Source organism: Maylandia zebra, linkage group LG3 (genome assembly GCF_041146795.1).
Source record: "Maylandia zebra isolate NMK-2024a linkage group LG3, Mzebra_GT3a, whole genome shotgun sequence".
In the NCBI taxonomy this organism is placed as follows: domain Eukaryota; kingdom Metazoa; phylum Chordata; class Actinopteri; order Cichliformes; family Cichlidae; genus Maylandia; species Maylandia zebra.
In genome coordinates, this window is record NC_135169.1 from 61669901 (window position 1) to 61690034 (window position 20134).

A 20134-nucleotide genomic window follows, 5' to 3' on the forward strand; every position below is an offset into this window, starting at 1 on the left:
CATAAATGCATAAACTCAGCCTGGAATAACATGGGATAAACATGGGATGTGCATTTTTTTATTTGTTTTGTGTTACTGAGTCTTGCAAGAATGCCAACCTTACCAGCAGCAGCTTGGTTTTTTTGTTTGTTGTTTTTTTAATTGAATGAGTGCTGAAAGTTGAGCAACAGCTGTGACAGCGAGAGAAGATGGAGCCAATCAGAAACAACTGTGAAAATGTACAATATGCAAGCTAAGAAAGCAAAGTGTAGCAATGTTGCCATCATTTTTGTTATTGTGGGATTTTTTTCAACATTCACTGAAAATCACTTCTCTCATATTTCCTCTTTATTATTTTCATCACTGTTTAAGAAACGTAACAAAGTCTTATAAAGCATCTAAACCAGCATCATGAAGTGATGTTTAAAGATGGCAGCAAGCTTACAGCATCTCTCAACTCAAGAGCAACATTCAAAGTGCACAGGCTGAAGGAAAGTATTGATTTTATCACATGCAATTACAATACGCCTTTTCATCTGTATCTGTGTGTACAATGGGTATCGTTGTTTGTCCCAGCAGTTTACAATACAGAATGTGCACGTCTGTGGGGCTTTTATAAAGATTTCTATTTGCATTGATACAATTGCTTGGATCACAAATTGTTCTAACTTGATTAAAGTCACCAATGATAAAGGTATTCTTGCGCTTACAGTTACCATTATTATCTCTGTTTGCTATCAGATCATCACATCCCCCTTGTGGGATCATGTTGATGATATGCTGGTTTTCTGAACACGTCCGTTAGTCATGCAGAGCACAGTGCCAGAGAGCGCCACCAGCAGGAACATGGAAGTCTTCATTGTATTTCTATATCGAAAAAGTAAACAGAGTGAATATATAAATCAGTATTATTTCGTTTAATTGATTAACTTGTTTATTTTTGTTTCCTAAATGTTAATCGTGCTTAACTATTAAAGTAAAAATACAGATAGATAGGAAACTCTCTGAAAAGTCAAACTGTTTTCAGTGAGTTTATATATTTGCCAGAGGAAAGGTCAGAATCTGCATATCTGACCACTTTGAATCAATTTATATCTAAACAGAAATCAGTAAAAGTTCAAATCAGTTTTATCAATATCCTCACTTATGAGGATATTGATATCCGTATAACTGGAGTTATTATAGATTTTCATACATGACATTTGTGAAAAAGGCGAGGGTGTCAGGGTCCCTGTGTCTACCCGCTCGCCTCAGTGTGGCTACATGTGTTTTTTTGTTTTGATTTTGTCCCCGCTCTCTCCCTCCCTCCTTCTCTCACTGCCTGGGCGGAGCTCATCTGTGGGCTCCTGCCCTTGGCCCACGCACCTGGTGACACCTGTGGCTCATCACCCAACAGTGTTCCAGTCCCCTTATAAGATGGCAGCCCTGTATTTCTCGTCGCTGGACCGTTGCCGACTCTCGTCAGTGTTAACCCCAGCTCAGTTCGTTCTCGTGTTTCCCTAGCGATCTTCTTACAGTAACCTTTTGCATCTCTGTGAATAGATTTCCCTGGACCTGCCCCTGTGTTACCTGAGCGATCAAGTGTGTGAGGATTGGAGCGAGCTTTTGTGTTTCTTGTGGAGTGTGAAGAGGAGCGTGGAGCGTGGATGGAGTGAGGACTTTGGAGCGTGTGTGGACTGCAAGTGTCTTTCCCCCCTCCTGTTCGTGTGTGGATTCCCGGAACCCGTCTTTTCCCCACTGTGTAAATAGATCACCTGGTGCTTCTGTAAATAAAAAACCTTTATTGTTCCCTACTCAGAGCCTACGCGTGAGTCCGTTCAGTCCCGTTGTGACAGAGGGTAAGGACGTAAATCGACTGGTAAAGAGGGACTGGTGAAGAGTCTGCAGCCGCAGCACCAATCCATCTGTCGATCTCCTGTTCCCTTCTCTGATCACTCGTGAACAAGACTGCGAGTTTTGTAACTTAATAAAAGCAGTAATTTGTTTGCCAGAGTGCCCCTTCCACGTCACACCCTGTTCTTTCCTTCTTGTCTTATATGAAAATTCACTTTGTGTAGCTTTTTGGGAAATTGTTAAACTTCAGGAAGATTCTGAACATGCCCCATCGTTTAGCCAGCTCTTTGGAGCTAAGCAGGTTCAGGCCTGTTGTTGTAAGTTTTATAAAACGATCTCATTTAAACGAATAATCCAGCTGAAGCTTCAGACAGCCGTCAGACAGTGAAACACTGCCATCTGCTGGACTCGAATAACAAAGACGCTGCTTTGACGGGTGAGGGAGTTTCAACAAGTCTGCAACGACTCAAGCATCAAACTACAGAACTATTGTAGCGGACATGGTGCTCTAATGACTGCTTCATTAACGCAGCTCAGAAAGGATCAAACATATCAATAAATTATGAAATAAAAAAATTACTGTTTCACTGCACACACAAACCTTCTCTCATTAGCACAACACTGCCCAGGCCTCAGAGTGTATTCCTTATAGACTATTAAACCTTAGCATGTTATTTTAATGTCTTACAGGTGAAACAGCCAACCAGTAATCCTAACTGTCATTTAAAATATTCAGCTGCAAAAATGCTTTTAGCAAATAGTTTTTTATGACTGTGCTAAGATTCAATACTAGATTTTTGCTGGTCTGATTAAAAGGTTAAATGTAGAAGTTTTGGGATCATATATTAATACTTCCAAAACAATAAAGTTGTTGTAGAGAATCTATGTTCATTATTGTTGCTCATCATGGAAAGACAAAGACATCAGACTCTGCTGAAAGATTTTACACTCCTACTCTCTGCACACAGCGGTCTGAGGGACCTTCCAGGATTGGGATTGGGTTATTTATTTTGTTCTTTTTCGGTCTTACTGGTTAGTAGGTTGTGATTTTCTACCTGTTGATCTCTCATTTGGAACATGATTTGCTCTGGAGCAGATTAGGTTCAAAGCATGAGTTGACCTGGCATTATGTCTTGGATTACAAAAAACTCCCACATTAAACCTTGAAGTTAGCCGGATAAGACAGCGTTCTGTTTCACAGTAAAGGCCTCAGAGAGTTGTTGCTAACCAAAGTCTATCTTGTACAGCCATGCAGCATCTAATGACGTTTTGTAACCTGTCACTACAAAGGAGCAGTGAAAGCTCCCGGCCCAGACGGCGTGTCTCCTGCCACCCTCAGACACTGTGCAAACGAGCTGGCCCCAGTGTTTTCTGGCATTTTCAACTCTTCACTGCAGGCATGTCATGTGCCTGCCTGCTTCAAGTCCTCTACCATAATCCCTGTCCCCAAGAAACCTAGGATCACTGGACTAAATGACTACAGACCCGTGGCTCTGACATCTGTGGTCATGAAGTCATTTGAGCGCCTGGTTCTCTCCCATCTCAAGACCCTCACGGCCCCCCTCCTGGACCCCCTGCAGTTTGCATATAGAGCCAACAGGTCTGTAGACGACGCCATCAACATGGCCCTACACTTCATCCTGCAGCATCTGGACTCCCCAGGAACCTACGCCAGGATCCTGTTTGTGGACTTCAGCTCTGCCTTCAACACCATCCTTCCAGACCATCTCCGACGCAAGCTTTCCCAGATGAATGTGCCTGATCCCATCTGCCGGTGGATCACTGACTTCCTGACGGACAGGAAGCAGCATGTGAGGCTGGGAAAGAATGTCTCAGACTCCCGGACCATCAGCACCGGCTCCCCTCAGGGCTGTGTTCTTTCTCCTCTGCTCTTCTCCCTGTACACCAACTGCTGCACCTCCACCCACCAGTCTGTCAAGCTAATCAAGTTCGCAGATGACACCACCGTTATTGGGCTCATCTCGGACGGGGATGAGTCTGCCTACAGGAGGGAGGTTGAACGTCTGGTGACCTGGTGCAGCCACAACAACCTGGTGCTGAATGCCCAGAAGACAGTGGAGATTATTGTGGACTTCAGGAAGCACACAGCCCCACTCCCCCCCATCATCCTGACTGACACCCCCATCACCTCTGTGGACTCATTCCGCTTCCTGGGTACCACCATCACCCAGGACCTGAAGTGGGAGCCCACCATCACCTCCGCCATCAAGAAAGCCCAGCAGAGGATGTACTTCCTGAGGCAGCTGAAGAAATTCAACCTGCCAACACGGACGATGATGCAGTTCTACACTGCAATCATCGAGTCCATCCTCACCTCCTCCATCACCGTGTGGTACGCTGGAGCCACTATCAGGGACAAACAGAGACTGCAGCGTGTTGTGCGCTCTGCTGAGAAGGTGATTGGCTGCAGACTCCCATCTCTGCAGGACCTGTACACCTCCAGGACATTGCGGCGTGCAGCTCGGATCTCAGCTGACCCTTCTCACCCTGGACACAGTCTGTTTGACCTGCTCCCCTCAGGCAGGAGGCTCCGGTCCATTCGCACCAGAACCTCTCGCCATAAGAACAGTTTCTTCCCCTCTGCTGTTGGACACATGAACAATAACCACATGACTGTCCCCGCCACTAACACATGACCCTACGCTGTGTCACTGCATCATTTCATGTTTGGCACTGATCATCACCTGCACTCATGTATATATGTTTCTACGTAGCACTCTTAATTCTTATTCTCATGTATATATGCATGTATATCTCATGCACATATCTTTCTTTCTACATAGCACTTTAATTCTTATTGTTTGTACTGAAGCACCGCAGCAATTTCCTAATGTTGTAAACCTCAACATCTGGCAATAAACCCCATTCTGATTCTGAAATGATTGCTGTTTTAGCGCACATACACAGTGTAGTGATCAGTATAAGGACATTAAAGTGATGTTGCAGAAAGCTGCATCTGGTCAGAAGGAAAAAAAACACGCACACTTGGAAGACTTGGCCAGATTTGCACAAAATGAATGGCTGACAGTGGACAGATACAAGGATGTGGATGGTCACACCCTCGTGCATTAAAGAGGCCGTTCACAAAACCAAACACTAAACAGACACTGATCAGTTTGCCTCACTAACTCATCTACACAAGGCGTGTTGTAGAAGTAGAGCAGGGCGATATGGCCAAAAATATTCATCACGATAGAAATTTGAAAATGTGCGATAACGATATAACTGACACGAGACAAAATATTTTACAACTCCACTTCATTTGTGCAAAAAAAAAAAAAACCAATCAATGTATTTTCACTTAAATAAGCAGCTGCTTTTCATGTGCATTAAACTTATATAAAAATGTAACAGTGCAAATGCAAATTCCTCCCTGACAGTTTAACCAAAAGGCATTTCCAGTGGAAACTGGCCGACATATCCTCAGCACAACCATGTATAATATCCACAAAACTTAAAAAGAGGTTAAACAAACACACAATACAGTAATATTATGTTGAAGCACAGTACGTATCACTGTCGATTTCCAGAAAAATCAAATTTGCTGTATTGCCAGGCCTGAACCAACCTGTTAAACTTATCAAATTATTGTCATAGATATGAACCTATTGACTGAAACAGAATAATCCATTCAAGCCTCCATCATCATCCAAGATCACTGTTAGTATTCAGATTATTTTATCTCTATTTTCCTCTAGAATGTTTTGAAAATCAGTATTTGATCAACAGACTTTTTAAAAGTGTATTTTGATCCTATTGTTTACGCGTGTAATTGCATTTTTATTGACATTTTGACAGGAAAACCCTTAATCAAATTGTATCTTTGGTATCTAATAATAATATTAACAATAAAAGTAATGTTACATATGCAATATGCACACAATAATGATGTGCAAACAAACAAGAAAAATAGAAAAAAATGACAATTTAAAAAAAATAATACCCTGTTTATAAAAACCACATATGACCACGACTCCAAATGTGCAATTGTCACTGCATCTAAACATGACAGATGACATATTACAAACAGGTAGAAACGTATAATATACAACATGTTGTGAAGCTGCTACTGGTGCAGTTAGCTTTGCTTTAGGCTCCCATACACAGCACTGCTGACCCTAATCACCTCATACAAGATGTTACTTACTTTACGTGCAGTGCAGTATTGCTTTAACTTGCAATATGTTATAATAGCCAAGTCACTTCTATATTTATGAGGATGTAGACAATAATGTTGGCTGATATGTAAAACTATGAGATATCGAGTGCTGGGAAGATATTATTGATGGATCAGATTCATGAGTGTTTTATGTACTTAAGCCACAGTTAGAGAGTGAAACAGAGACTGACACTGGTTAGAATTGTACAGTAAATATCTTATTTTGAACTTTTATGCTGAACTACAAACTGTGAACTGTGCGATCTCTGCCACCTGTGGTGCCTGGTTTACTGTGTGTAAAACTGCGCAGGTTCCCATGTGTCATCCCACACTTTGCCACTGTCAGGAGAAAAACACAACAAACAACAACCACACACACAAAATAGGATCATTTAGGTTGTGACATATGACAATTTTTTAGGATGAAATATCTTCTATATTCATGTCATGCTTTATACACCTTCATTGTAATATAAATGAATCAAATCAAGTCAGAGAGTAATAATATATGAAGCAGACGTCAAGCAGGACCACAGCAGCAGCCACGATCCTTCAGAACCTGCTGGATGAGAGAGCACAGAAACTCCAGGGAAGAAGTTTAGTTAGTAACATGCATGAACTGCATTACTGAGACGTGTGTTTACAGATGGTGGTGAGGGAGAGGGGGAGAGTTTTGTAGTAACAAAGTTGTTACTACATACCATGTTGAGCAGGGCTTCCACTTGACTTTAACTTCTTCTTTTTCCTGAAAAACATGATATAAACAAACATTTAGTTAAGAAAGACATGCAAGTTGCATACAAAAAGGAGCTTATAAACATTTGTGTACTATTGAATGGCTCAATATATTATACAATTAGTTTACAAAAACATAAGAACCACTACAATGCTTGTACTGCCAGCATCGAGTGCATGTCAGCAAAGCAACACTGCTTACATTGTGGCTCACAAGCAAAACTAACTGAAGCAGATGTTACTGAATGGGAAGGAGCACCTCCACATCAATCACTCCTTCTGAGCATGATGTCAGGAGGACTTTAAAGAACGTAAACATCAGGAAGGCAGCACGACCAGGTCGTATCAGGTGGTATGTTCTTATTTAATGTCCTATTTGGAGCAAAATCCAGACTCAGTGGCTGAATTAGTGAAGATTCATCAAATACAAAAGCTTATGGATAGTCAGTCAGGCACAGTTCAAATCCGGGAAGTCCAAAGATGCAAACAAATCTGCACAGCAGCAGGCTAAATTACTTACATTTACAACTCTCCTGTCTACTATCTCTTCATATTTGAAAATCTTCTGTGTACGGTGTTTTCAGTATTCTGAAAAATAACAAAGGAAATATTTACATGAGGTCTGTAAAACTGGAGAAAATGAAAGAATGAAACAAAATGAAAAAAGAAATCTTATCAAACTTAACGAACCTGTCATGTGTTTCGTACATTTACAATAACATAACGTCTAACCTTTCCTTTTCCTTTTTTTGGTTGGGACATCCGAGGTGTACGCCGTAGAAATTGAGGGAGATGCAGGAGGATGCAGAAGGAAGCAGAGATGAAGAGGAGGATGTAGGAGGAAGCAGAGACGAAGTGGAGGATGCAGGAGGAAGCACAGACAAAGAGGATGCAGGAGGAAGCAGAGATTAAGAGTGATAGGTTTGTAGCTTGAACCCATCCGCTGGAACGTTGAAGACAATATAATTACACTGCAAAGCAAGACACAAGTAGGCAAAGTTCTTCATGATTCTATAGTAAGACCTATAGTAAACGTTTGACCTCTGTTATTGCCAACAAAGGTTATGTTACAAAGTATTGAGTTGTATTTTTGTTATTGACCAAATACTTATTTTCCACCCTGATTTACGAATAAATTCTTTACAAATCCTACCATGTGGATTCATGGATTTTTTTTCCACATTCTGTCTCTCACAGTTGAAGTGTACCTCTGGTGCAAATTACTGACCTCTGTCATCATTTTAGGTGGGGGAACTTGCACAATCGGTGGCTGACTAAATACTTTTTTGCCCCACTGTAAATACCATAAAATTGCTAATTTACTCAAAATAAATTTAAGACATCAATATTAAAGGTTAAATTATGATAATGAATACATGCAACTATAACTGATGACATAAAAATGAGGATTTCTTCAGCTAAAGCCAAAGTGCTGACTCATTTTTCATGTTACTCTCAAATGTTTTCCCTAATAACAATAACATAATTACACTTTAGCCACAAGAGGGCAGCAGCATTAATACAAGTCACATGTATATAAAGGCACAGTGATTATATTACAGTGATTTTAACAAAAACAAAGCAGAAGTTGATGGCAGTGTGTTTTTCCATGACAGAATAATTACGCACACCCCACTTTGCAGTTATTTATTTGTAAAAAATGTTTGGAATCATGCATGATTTTTGTTCCACTTCTCACGTGTTCACCACTTTGTGTTGGTCTTTCACGTGGAATTCCAATAACATTGAATCATGTTTGTGGCTGTAATGTGACAAAATGTGGGAAAGTTCAAGGGGGCCGAATACTTTTGCAAGCCACTGTAAAGTCCACTATCAGTAACATCATAGCACCACCCAGCTGTATAGAAACTCCGTCATGCTAGCTAGTAGCAGTACGAGTTATTGTAACTGACTGTAAAAAGTCAGCACAAGGAAAATAAACTCCACCTAAACTTGGTTTATATCTGACCCAGACAGACTGCAGGTCATAACTTCTTACCTGAAGTTCAGTTCACCTGACACTCGGACCAGCGGCCGCCTCGGGTCTCTGCTCCTCCTGCCTCCCCTTTCTCTCATCCACCTGCTGCCTCTGTGGAAGCTCCGCCATAGCCACCACCAAACAACTGACTTATTTCTACACATCGACCAGCATCCAGCCAATCAGTATGTCCAATGGCCAGTCCAGCTATGGTCGTGCCATCAGTTAACCCTTCACGTGGCAGCTGTGACACGCGTGCCCAGGGTTGCCGACCCCTGCTCTAAAGGATCTGATTTGGATTCCTGAGATCAAATATATTTTCCTTTGTGTTTGTTTTCTTCTCATTTGTGGCTTTAATGTAGTGTTACATCCTGTTTGTTTGCTTCCATCTGTATACATGTCCAGATTCACTGTTATGTTTCTATTCTTACATTGCTGTGTCATCACTGTTCCCTCTGCTGACTGATGTGACCTTTTGTATCTTACACTGATACTTGTCATATTTGTATCTGCGCCTAAAAGATAAAAAGTTTTCCATGCTAAAACACAGCTCCACCTCCTGCAGTTCTCCCTCTGAACCACTAGATGTCTCTGTTATCTAAATGAAGACGTGCAGCACAGCAACCACAGCAGCGCTCAGATCACACGTGTCCTGTTATTATGTATAAAAGCATGAAACAGGTGAGACAGGTGGGATCAATATTAATGTTGTGGAAATATATGAAAAAGCAACAGAAGAGTGAAAACATTTCGTGTTTCTAGAAAGATCTTTCAGCTCACAGCTGCTCACAGACTGTATTTACAAGTGACAAACTGCAACTCTACAGTACATCTACAGTATATATCAAATATATTCTGTATTCAAATCTATTGAGTGATGTTTGAAAGTCTTTCCAGGTGAGTTTGATCCAGGAGGGTCTGAAGCCAGAGTCAGACAGAGACTGTGCAGAGACTGTAGAAGGACAGAGCAGCAGCAGAGCAGTCCAGATACACTGATGATCCTCTGTCAGATCCAGAGGGACACACAGGGATGATGCTGGACTCTACATTGTGTCTGACAGTGGAGCTGTTCTCAGAGCAGTTCACTCTGCAGCACTGACAGTCATCTGCACTTCTTCTCATTCCTCTGTCAGTCACTGCTGGATGAAGCTCTCCTCTCCACCTCCCAGTAACATGGCCCAGTCAGAGCGTCTCTACACACAAGCTGCTGCTGCTTCAACCTCTCTGGATCATCAGGACACAGCTCCTCCTCTCTCAGCACACACACCGTCCTGTTTACCATCATCACCACCTGCAGAGAGAAGAAGGAAGAGCAGAGGAGATAAACGAGTGTTTCCAGAGACTCTTCATCAGCTGTCAGTCAGTGATGCAGCACATCCAGTATAAAGAGCAGCAGGGACTTCAGTGCTGGGACTGTACTAGGACTCATTGTTGCTTCACTTTTTCTAATCTTTGGATTTTTATTGAAGTTGATGAAAATGTTTTTCCCTCCTAGTTCGAGTTTGGACTTTCATTCATTAGAAGAACCTTGGTGTGTCCACTCTGAGCTCTGTAGGAACCCCAACAACAAGCCCAACAATCCAGATGGACGGTTCCAGCTGTTAACTGGAGGAATTCCATCCAAACATCTGCTCTCACTAAATTCTTCCTCATCTACAGACTGTGTTCTTCACTGCTTTAAACTTGGAAATGAATGCAGTCATTGGTCTGCGTGCTGCTTTGTTCAGAGAGCTGATTGGCTGTTGACAGTGTTTGATCAGAGCGTGTCAGCCGTTACTATGGTGACCATAAAGGTCAGAAACAGGAAGTGTTTGTGTCCAATCCTGAAGGCTGTCACCATTCTCCTCTCACAGCTTCACTGAGAAGCTGCAGCTTTACAGGAAACACTGGATCTTTGTTTCATACTGACTGTGTTTAGTACAATACTGCTGACAGCACCACCCACTCACTCCATCACTCTACTGACCTCAGAGTCTCCAGTCTGTAGTCTGGACTCTGCTGAAGATCAGACAGCTGCTTCACTCCTGAATCCTGCAGCTTGTTGTTGTAGCTCAGCTCCAGCTCTCTCAGATGGGAGGGGTTGGACTTCAGTGCTGCTGCCAGATAATCACAGCTGATCTCTGACAAACCACAGCCGCTCAATCTGTATAAAGAATGAAAGATGTAAGTTTATTAGACAAAGTGTGAGCTTGAAATCATTCAGTGTTTCATCATCTGTTCAGAGCTGAAGAAGGTTCAGAATGTAGAAGTTTAGAAAATGGAAACTCCAAACAGCTGAAGCCAACAGGAAGCAGCTTCAAACAGGAAACTGTGCAGAGTTTCAGACTATATGTCCTGATGCAGCCAGTTGGATTTTGGAGATTTGAATCTCTGTTCTGTGACTAAGTCCTTGAATCATTTCTTCCAGTTGGTCCAACAAGACAGACTAAGTGTTGGACATGTGTTGTGGCTCCATTAGGGGAGCTTCTAAATGTGATGTGATGGCCCCTCTGGGTCAGGTGTAAGCCATAGGTGTCAAACTCTGGGCAGCGGGACAAATTTGGCCCACGAAGCCATAAAAAATAACTATAAAAAAGAAATGCAGAAAAAAGGAGCTTTCTGGACAGGTGGGAGAATATGATGAAAATTTGATAAAATGATAAAATTTAATTCAGAAGGCTGCAAATACATTTTTTATTTAAGAAATGAATTCCACTGATGTGTTATTTAATGTGTGTAATATTAAGTTATATATATGGTTATATAAGTTATATATATTGTTTAGTATTAAGCTTTGCTTGTTCCATATTCAGTTTTTCAGCAAAACTTGTTTGAGTCCATAAGAAAAGATTCCTTGTTATATTTGGAGGAAGATTTTTTTTCAATGAATATTAATGTTAGCCCGCGACTTTGATCCAGTTTTGAATTTTGGCCCACTGTGTATTTGAGTTTGACACCCCTGATGTAAGCTTTCTAATGCAGCTTTGATCTTCACAGTCTGCTTCATGAAACTCATTCTAACCCTGAATGTCAGAGTGTTCCTCCTTCTCTTTCCCATCATTCATGCTGGCAGTGGAGGAGATTTGGATGTTGGACTGTGTTTTGGATGATGTGTGTATGTTTGTGTTGGACTGCTGTCTGTAAAGTAAACGCACATTTTGCTTTGGATTTCAGTGTCAGACAGACTTTAAGGTGGAATGAAGAGTTGGAGAGTTTCACAGTGAATTATCCAGTGGAGGATTTTTCTTCTTCTTTGAAGGTTTGAAATGTGAACATTGTTCTGCTGCAGTCAATGGACTAAACCAGAGAAGAAGAAAACAGACTTTACCATGAAGATCCTCAGTGTGGATCAGTATAATATCAGCCTGATGTCTGCAGTTTAGTGTCAGCACAACTTTCACATCATATTCATCTCAGCACAACTAAAACATGCTGACTGACCCCAGAGTTTCAAGTCCACATCCTGGACTCTTAAGGAAACCACACAGATGCTTCACTCCTGAATCCTGCAGCTTGTAGTTCCAGCTCAGCTCCAGCTGTCTCAGATGGGAGGGGTTGGACTTCAGTGCTGCTGCCAGATAATCACAGCTGATCTCTGACAAACCACAGCCGCACAATCTGTATAAAGAATGAAAGATGTAAGTTTATTAGACAAAGTGTGAGCTTGAAATCATTCAGTGTTTCATCATCTGTTCAGAGCTGAAGAAGGTTCAGAATGTAGAAGTTTAGAAAATGGAAACTCCAAACAGCTGAAGCCAACAGGAAGCAGCTTCAAACAAACACAACAAGAGAAAAAACTCTGAATGTTTCACATTAAAGTCGTACATTTATCATAAAAACAGGACAAAGACTTGAAAAAGTCGTGTTTTTCCTTCCAGGAACTACAAGGCTTCACTTTTAAAGGTGAAGTGTGAAAGAAATGGACATATTTGAAGTCCAACACCTTTTTCCAGTCACATTATTAAAGCAGACAAACTACAAGCTCATTTTCATTCCAACAAGTCATCTTCTGACCTGGACTAACAACACTGGTCTCTATGTGCAGCTGGCTGTGAGACCAGTGCTCAGGGAGCGTCTACAAAGTGCAACACTGAAAGAACATCACACACTCATTTGCTACCATCATCCAACCTGAAGAGGAAACAGAGACGCCTCCCCTTCAAAGTAAAAGCTGCTCCTTTTGGACACAGTATCAAAGAAAGTCTACAGTATAACATAGAAAAGACAGAACAAAGTTTTGGTTGTTTTTAAATTGTGCAGAAATGAAACTACACTAAGCTCAATTATGTGACAGACATTTCATCCCATGTCAGTTTGGCCTCATCCTGGGCCGGATTATCCAGCACACACTCTGACCACAGGCCCAGGGGCCACTCACAGCTGGGCTCCATCCAAGAGACAGGAAACAAACCAACACAATAATAAAAAGCACCATGTGATCTTCTTACATCTTCAAGACAAACATAGTAAAAACATGAGCATATTTGTTTCCTGATAAAATGATGTGACAGGTAGAACAGAGTAAAGTGGTGGTGTTACAGCCTTTCTCCCCTCTGCTGCCGAGGCTGTTAGTCTCTCCCAAACTCAGCTACAGGACTTCCAAATGAATGAAAGCAGCAGAAGTGGCTTTACAAATGAAAGAGGAAGAGGAGAAGAAGAGGAGAGGGAGGTCACCCTGACCATCACTCCAGCTGAAAACATCACACTTCCATTAAAGTTGGTGAGAAAATGTTGAGCAGGATGAGCTGCTGGCTAATCTGGAGGCTGTAGCAGCAGCTCACAGTCACAGTGGATTTCCACTCATGAAAAAGCTCTGGCTGCTTCATTTCTCATCTCATATCAGAGACTTTAAAGCTTCACTGAAGCTGTACTGTGATGCTTCCATATCCCAGTGCGGCCTCCATAATGATTTCAGCTGTTCTGTACACACACTGTGTGCCCTGTATGGCTCAAAGTCTCTGCAGCCTGTTTTTATCTGCTATCATCAGATCTTCATCATCCTCATTCACATCCCTCACACACTCTACAGCCTCATCAGCACTGACTTCATCTTCACTGACTGATGGAGCACAACATGAACCTGTGGAGGCTGAAACACTGTCCTGTCAAACATCTCCCCGTCACCACTCCACTTCTGTCAGCCTTTAAATGAACCCTGCTCAAGTCTGTCACTTCTGTTTGGAGCCAAAAGGAAAAACTGTTGTTCAGTCGTTTGGAAAGACAACATTTCTGAAAGCACTCAAACTTCTTCACATTTGTCTTCAGACACATCCTGAACATTTAGGAACTAAAGAAAGTTTCAAACATCAATCAAAGACCTGAAATATAGAAAAACAACAACAGCCGCAGTCAGTGAACTCACCTCAGAGTCTCCAGTCGACAGTTTGGACTCTCCAGTCCAGCACACAGAAGCTTCACACCTGAATCCTGGAGGTCATCATTCCAACTCATGTCCAGCTGTGTCAGATGGGAGGGGTTGGACTTCAGAGCTGAGGCCACAACTTCACAGTGAGACTCTGAGAGTTGACACCCAGTCAGTCTGTGATGATAGAAAATATAAAATGTGTTATTATAAAAGCAGAAAATCTGCATTATAAACACAGACTGAATGTATATGAAGACAAAACAGAGTGAGGTCATAGTCTGATGAATCTGCTCTTCACATCTGTGCTTCAGCTCCTCTTACTGTGTTTGACATGACACAACGATTGAGTCTCTCTCAGACCTGCAGACTTTTAATGAGAATCTTTGTTTGGCTTTAATCTGCAGATGAAGGAGGAAGATGGTGTCACATTTAGGCTTCCATAATGTCCACAGTCTGTCACTGAGATCTGATCCAGAGTCAGAGTGAAGACACACATTTGGACTGTTTCCTGTTTTGACTCCAGAACATTTTGAATGAGTTCAGCTCAGTGAAGAGTTCCAGCTGGAAAGATGATCTCTGTTTGCTACCTGCTGTCAGGTACGACTGCTCACGTCCACACGCAGGAAAAACCTGCTGACTGTTACCAAACGGAGCAGAAATCTCATCACTGGACAATAATGATGAATGAACTCAGAGCTGCTGATATCAGATCTGATTTCAGGGGAACTAAACACAGAAATGATTGGCTCATTTTAGCTTTCTGAGCCATTATCTGCTGGTGTGTCGCTAGTTGGCAGAAAATGATTTGTATTCCTGTTCAGGGCTTCAGTGTTTATGAGTCCAGATCCAGGTGACAGCAAGTCAAAATGATGTTACCTGTCTGTGTCCAGCAGCAGCCTGTATTCACTTTGAATATTGTTATAACCTGACATGGATCAGTTTGTCTTTGATTGGTTTGTAAATGTCACTGTTTCCATTGGACCTGAGTGACGTACAAAGACAGAGAGGGAGAGAAAGGAGAGAGAGGATGGAGACAGCAAAGAGAGAGCAAACACAAACAGGTGAGAGTGGACAGGTGACCAAGGTCAGCAACCAATCAGAGAGCTTCTGTTTGACCCACAGTCACTGATGATGACTGCACATAACCAAGCAGTGTGTTACTCTGATATCAAATATGGATCCTGCTCTTATAATAATGATCATCAGATGATATTATTGTGTTATTTTGTAGCTGAATACGATGTTTGTGTGATTATCAGTGAAAGAAGCAGTGAGGAGGATGGAGAGAGAGAGAGGACAGAGGGTGAAGTTAGAAACACTAAAAGGATTTTTCATGGATTTCATGGATGATTTGAGTGATTTCCAGCAGGACACTTAAACATGTCAGTGGACGTCCTAAAGAACATATTCACTGATATGAAACGTGTCATTGAACAGGATTAATATCAGTGGAAACATGGTGGAAACAGCTGTGACTGCATGGATGTGACACACTTCAAATCTGTTCTCCACTCTTGGATTTGGGATCCATGGAGCTGCTGCTGAGTCTGTACAATAAAGGAATGGTGTGGAAGGTTGCAGAGTACGGACACAAACACTTTGTGGTTACAATCTGATTTTATTTTCAACATTAAACTACTAACCTACACTGATCAATGATGTTAATGATCACATCTGGACTCACCCAGCCTTTCTGCAGTTCCTCACAGCTGGAATCAGTCTCTGTCGTCCATGCCATGATGTGTTGTACTTCTGCAGGTCCAACTCATCCAGAACCTCCTCTGACATCTGCAGCATGAAGACCAGAGCTGAGCACTGGATCTCAGAGAGTTCCTTCTCTGATCTGTTCTCTGACTTCAGGAACTCTTGGATCTCCTGAAATAATGAGAGGTGGTTCATCTCCATCAGACAGTGGAAGATGTTGATGCTTCTGTCAGGAGAGATTTCATCACTGTTCATCTCCTTCAGGTTGTTGATGACTCTCTGGATGGTTCCTGGACTGATCTCTGTCTGACCCAGCAGACCTACTAAGAGTCTCTGGTTGGACTCCAGACAGAGGCCATGAAGGAAGCGAACAAACAGGTCCAGGTGGCCATTTTTACTCTGGAGGGATTTCTTAATGGCTCGTTTAAGGAAATCATCCAGAGAGGACTCGTTGTATTTTTGTCCCAAAAAGTTCTTCAGCACCTCTGTCTTCCTGTTGGTGTGACAGTGGAACATGTAGACTGCAGCCAGAAACTCCTGAATGCTCAGATGAACAAAGCAGTAGACTGGTTTCTGGAAGATCACACACTCTCTTTTGAAGATCTCTGTACAAACTCCTGAGTACACCGAGGCCTCTGTCACATCCAGACCACACTGCTCCAGGTCTTCTTGGTAGAACATGATGTTTCCTTTCTCCAGATGTTCAAACGCCAGCCTCCCCAGCTTCAGAAGAACTTCCCTGTCAGCCTCCGTCAGCTTCTGTGGACTCGTCTCATGTCCCTCATGGTACTTGTTCTTCTTCCTCTTTGTCTGAACCAGCAGGAAGTGTGAGTACATGTCAGTCAGGGTCTTGGGCAGCTCTCCTCTCTGCTCTGTAGTCAACATGTGCTCCAGAACTGTAGCAGTGATCCAGCAGAAGACTGGGATACTACACATGATGTGGAGGCTCCTGGATGTCTTCATGTGGGAGATGATTCTGCTGGACAGCTCTTCATCACTGAATCTCCTCCTGAAGTACTCCTCCTTCTGGGCGTCAGTGAAGCCTCGTACTTCTGTTAGCCTGTCAACACATGTAGGAGGGATCTGATTGGCTGCTGCGGGTCGGGAAGTTATCCAGACGAGAGCCGAGGGAAGCAGATTCCCCTGGATGAGGTTTGTCAGCAGCTGGCTGACTGATGACTTCTGTGTGACATCAGACAGCAGCTTCCTGTTGGTGAAATCCAATGAAAGTCTGCTTTCATCCAGGCCGTCAAAGATGAACAAAAGCTGAGAGACAGCCAGCTTCTCTGCTGTGACCTTCTGTAATGTTGGATGGAAAACATGGAGCAGCTCCAGAAGACTGTACTGCTCATCTCTGATCAGGTTCAGCTCCCTGAATGAAAGCAGAACCACCACACTGACATGTTGGTTCTCCAAGCCCTCTGCCCAGTCCAGAGTGAACTTCTGCACTGAGAAGGTTTTTCCAACACCAGCCACGCCGTTGGTCAGAACCACTCTGATGGGTCTCTGTTGGTCAGGTAAGGCTTTAAAGATGTCCTGGCACCTGATTGGAGCGTCATGGAGGGCGTCCATCTTGGAAGCTGTCTCCAGCTGCCTCACCTCATGTTGGGTATGAACCTCTTCACTCTGTCCCTCTGTGATGTAGAGCTCAGTGTAGATCCTGTTGAGGGGGGTTCTACTTCCTGTTTCATCACTTCCTTCAGTCACACGTTCACATCTCCTCCTCAGACTGATCTTATGTTCATCTAAAACCTCCTGCAGACCAACATCTGCTGAAAGAAAGAAAAACAATGAGACTAAAGAGAAAGAAAACTCTTCAATGTCTGAACAACACAAGAAGTCCAGTTTTCAGAAATGAGTCCATCAGCAGACAGATGTTCAGTCTTACTTTGTACACAGCTGCTCTGACTGGCTGTCTGCAGTCCAGCTCTGCTTCTGGATCTTTCTCCACACTGTGCAGAAGCTCTGATGGTGACACAGAAAAGTCAAAGTGGAGATACTTCTATCCACCTTTGATTAGACTCATTATAAAAAGGAAAACAAAGTTTGAACACAGTCATGTTTCCAGTTCACTGACTTACATTTATTCCATGGACACTCACTCTAACCTGAACCACAGCTACAACCCAACATTGTTGAGGCCTCATCTCCTCCTTTCCTGACTGTAGAGGTTAAATATGCAACAACCAACAAATAAAAGAATTTGGTTCATTTCAAAGAAACTTACACGGTGACAAAGTAAAGTAACCGTAGTAAAGGAGACAACATCCCGTTGATGGTGGGATTATTTGAAAGATTTGCTTTAGTCACGTCACCAAATGCAGTTGAACCACCCGTGGATCCATGTTTGACCATTCTACCACTCTGAGCTCTGCTTTTGAATCATTTTATTATTATCATCATTCATTTATTCATTCTTTGGAGGGGGGCTATTTCCTAATGCCGCCCTAATAAGCTGATGTTCAAGGGGAAATATAACAGAAACTCTTTCAGTGTTATTCATTAATAAATTAACAGATAAACTGTGAAGAAGAAAAAACTGAGATTTAAAGGAGAGAGTGAGAAACTTGATCATCCATCCTCATAATACATGTTTATCAGTATCTGCTGTGACCAGTGTTGGGAAGGTTACTTTTAAAATGTATTCCATTACAGAATACAGAATACATGCCCCAAAATGTATTCTGTAACGTATTCCGTTACGTTACTCAATGACAGTAACGTATTCTGAATACTTTGGATTACTTAATATATTATCGTGCTTTTTACAACAACGTGAATGTACTATTGCTGTGTGATTTATTACTATTACTGAAGGTCCGCGACTCCGAACTGTAGTAAAGGGACCTCTGACTAATACGGCGGGGTCCCTGTCGGCTCGTAGCTGAAAAATAGCTTTACTTTTTTTTTTTTTTTTTTTTTTTTTTTTTTTTTTTTTTTTTTTCTAAATGACATCAGAAACAGCAGTATGCGACATTACGTGATGGCAGAGCTTCAGTTCATCCTTTGTCATTTTTTTTTTTTTTTTTTTTTTTTTTTTTTAATAAATAGGACAGGGGGAATGAATGAGAGAGAGAGGGGGAGAGAAAGAAAGAAAACCAAAGGGGAGAAGAGACGGTGTAAAAAAAAAAAAAAAAAAAAAAAAAAAAAAAAAAAAAAAAAAAGAAAACTAGCTTTACTTTGTTGTGTGGGTCAACTTTTCTTGCGAGAGACAGAGAGAGGCGTTGAAAGGCTGCTCCAACGGAACTTATTGTTTTCGGAGGAAAACACGAACACAGCGTACAGTCGAGTCTTAATAGCTTACTTACAACTGGGCTCGTCAGGCACTCTTCTAGGCTGCAGTGGTTATTTTTATATTTACATGCTTCCAGCTCCCGTTTTTTCTCGATGACTGCTCGTACGTTTCCACTCCCCTTTTTCTCCCTCCTCGCGCTCACAGACACATAACGTGTATGGCAGTCCATTCTCCCTGCAACACGGACTACACTGCCCATGATGCTACATTCTTTAGAGGTATGCTTGTAGCATTCTGCCTGTTAGCTTAGCACAACAACAACAACGAAAAGGCGCTCTCTCACCCAGGAAACACACAGTCGCAGAGAGAGAGAGAGTGTCGCCCTCTAACCATGGCAACCGCAACGCTGCCGCCTGGAACAACAGAACGTAGCTGTCAAACAAAACCCAAACAGTCCTGACCCGCGACAAAATGAAACAGGAAAGTACCGCAGTGTAATCCATTTATTTCAACAAAGTAACTGTATTCTGAATACCACCTTTTTAAACGGTAACTGTAACGGAATACAGTTACTCATATTTTGTATTTTAAATACGTAACGGCGGTACATGTATTCCGTTACTCCCCAACACTGGCTGTGACCATACTGCAGTAATAACTACAAGTCTACATTTCTGTGACTGTTGATCAATCACAGCAGGAATCTGAGCTCATCTCTGCACACAGAGCAGCTTCAGCTCTGGGATAAACTGCTCGCTTCACGTCCTTCTCAGCTCACAGACACTCATCCTGATATTTTCCTTTAACATTTGATGGTATAATTCATCTGAGTTTACACTTTATCTGCATGAATACAGAAAAACAGACCCAAACACCATAAACCATCAGTTTCACCATGTAGAATATATTGTTGTTTCCTTGCTTTTAATTCAGAGAAAAACTCTGATTTGGATTTTCTCTGTTCTCTTTGCCACAGCCCATCCCAGCAGCAGCTGAAGCAGCTGACTGTCACAACACTGAATAACACTTTAGGAGGAATTTCAGAGGTCAGTAAAGCTCCAGTTTCAACATCAGTTAATTAATCATAGGTCATCATAAATGTGAACCTGGCTGGCACACATGTTAATGTTAGCCATTTAAATATTA

At 42.1% G+C, this 20134-nt stretch overlaps 1 protein-coding gene across 1 annotated transcript in view; it reads right to left on the reverse strand.

The window, feature by feature from the left end:
• The window catches only part of LOC143416884 (uncharacterized), a 463686-nt gene that overhangs the window by 439319 nt on the left and 4233 nt on the right, over positions 1–20134 (reverse strand). Inside the window, exons 3-5 of the mRNA XM_076882531.1 lie at positions 17642–17718; positions 15734–17525; positions 14047–14223 (exon numbers count right to left, since the gene is read on the reverse strand). Coding sequence (XP_076738646.1) covers positions 14047–14223; positions 15734–17525; positions 17642–17718 — 2046 coding nt within the window. The remainder of the gene's footprint in view (positions 1–14046; positions 14224–15733; positions 17526–17641; positions 17719–20134) is intronic.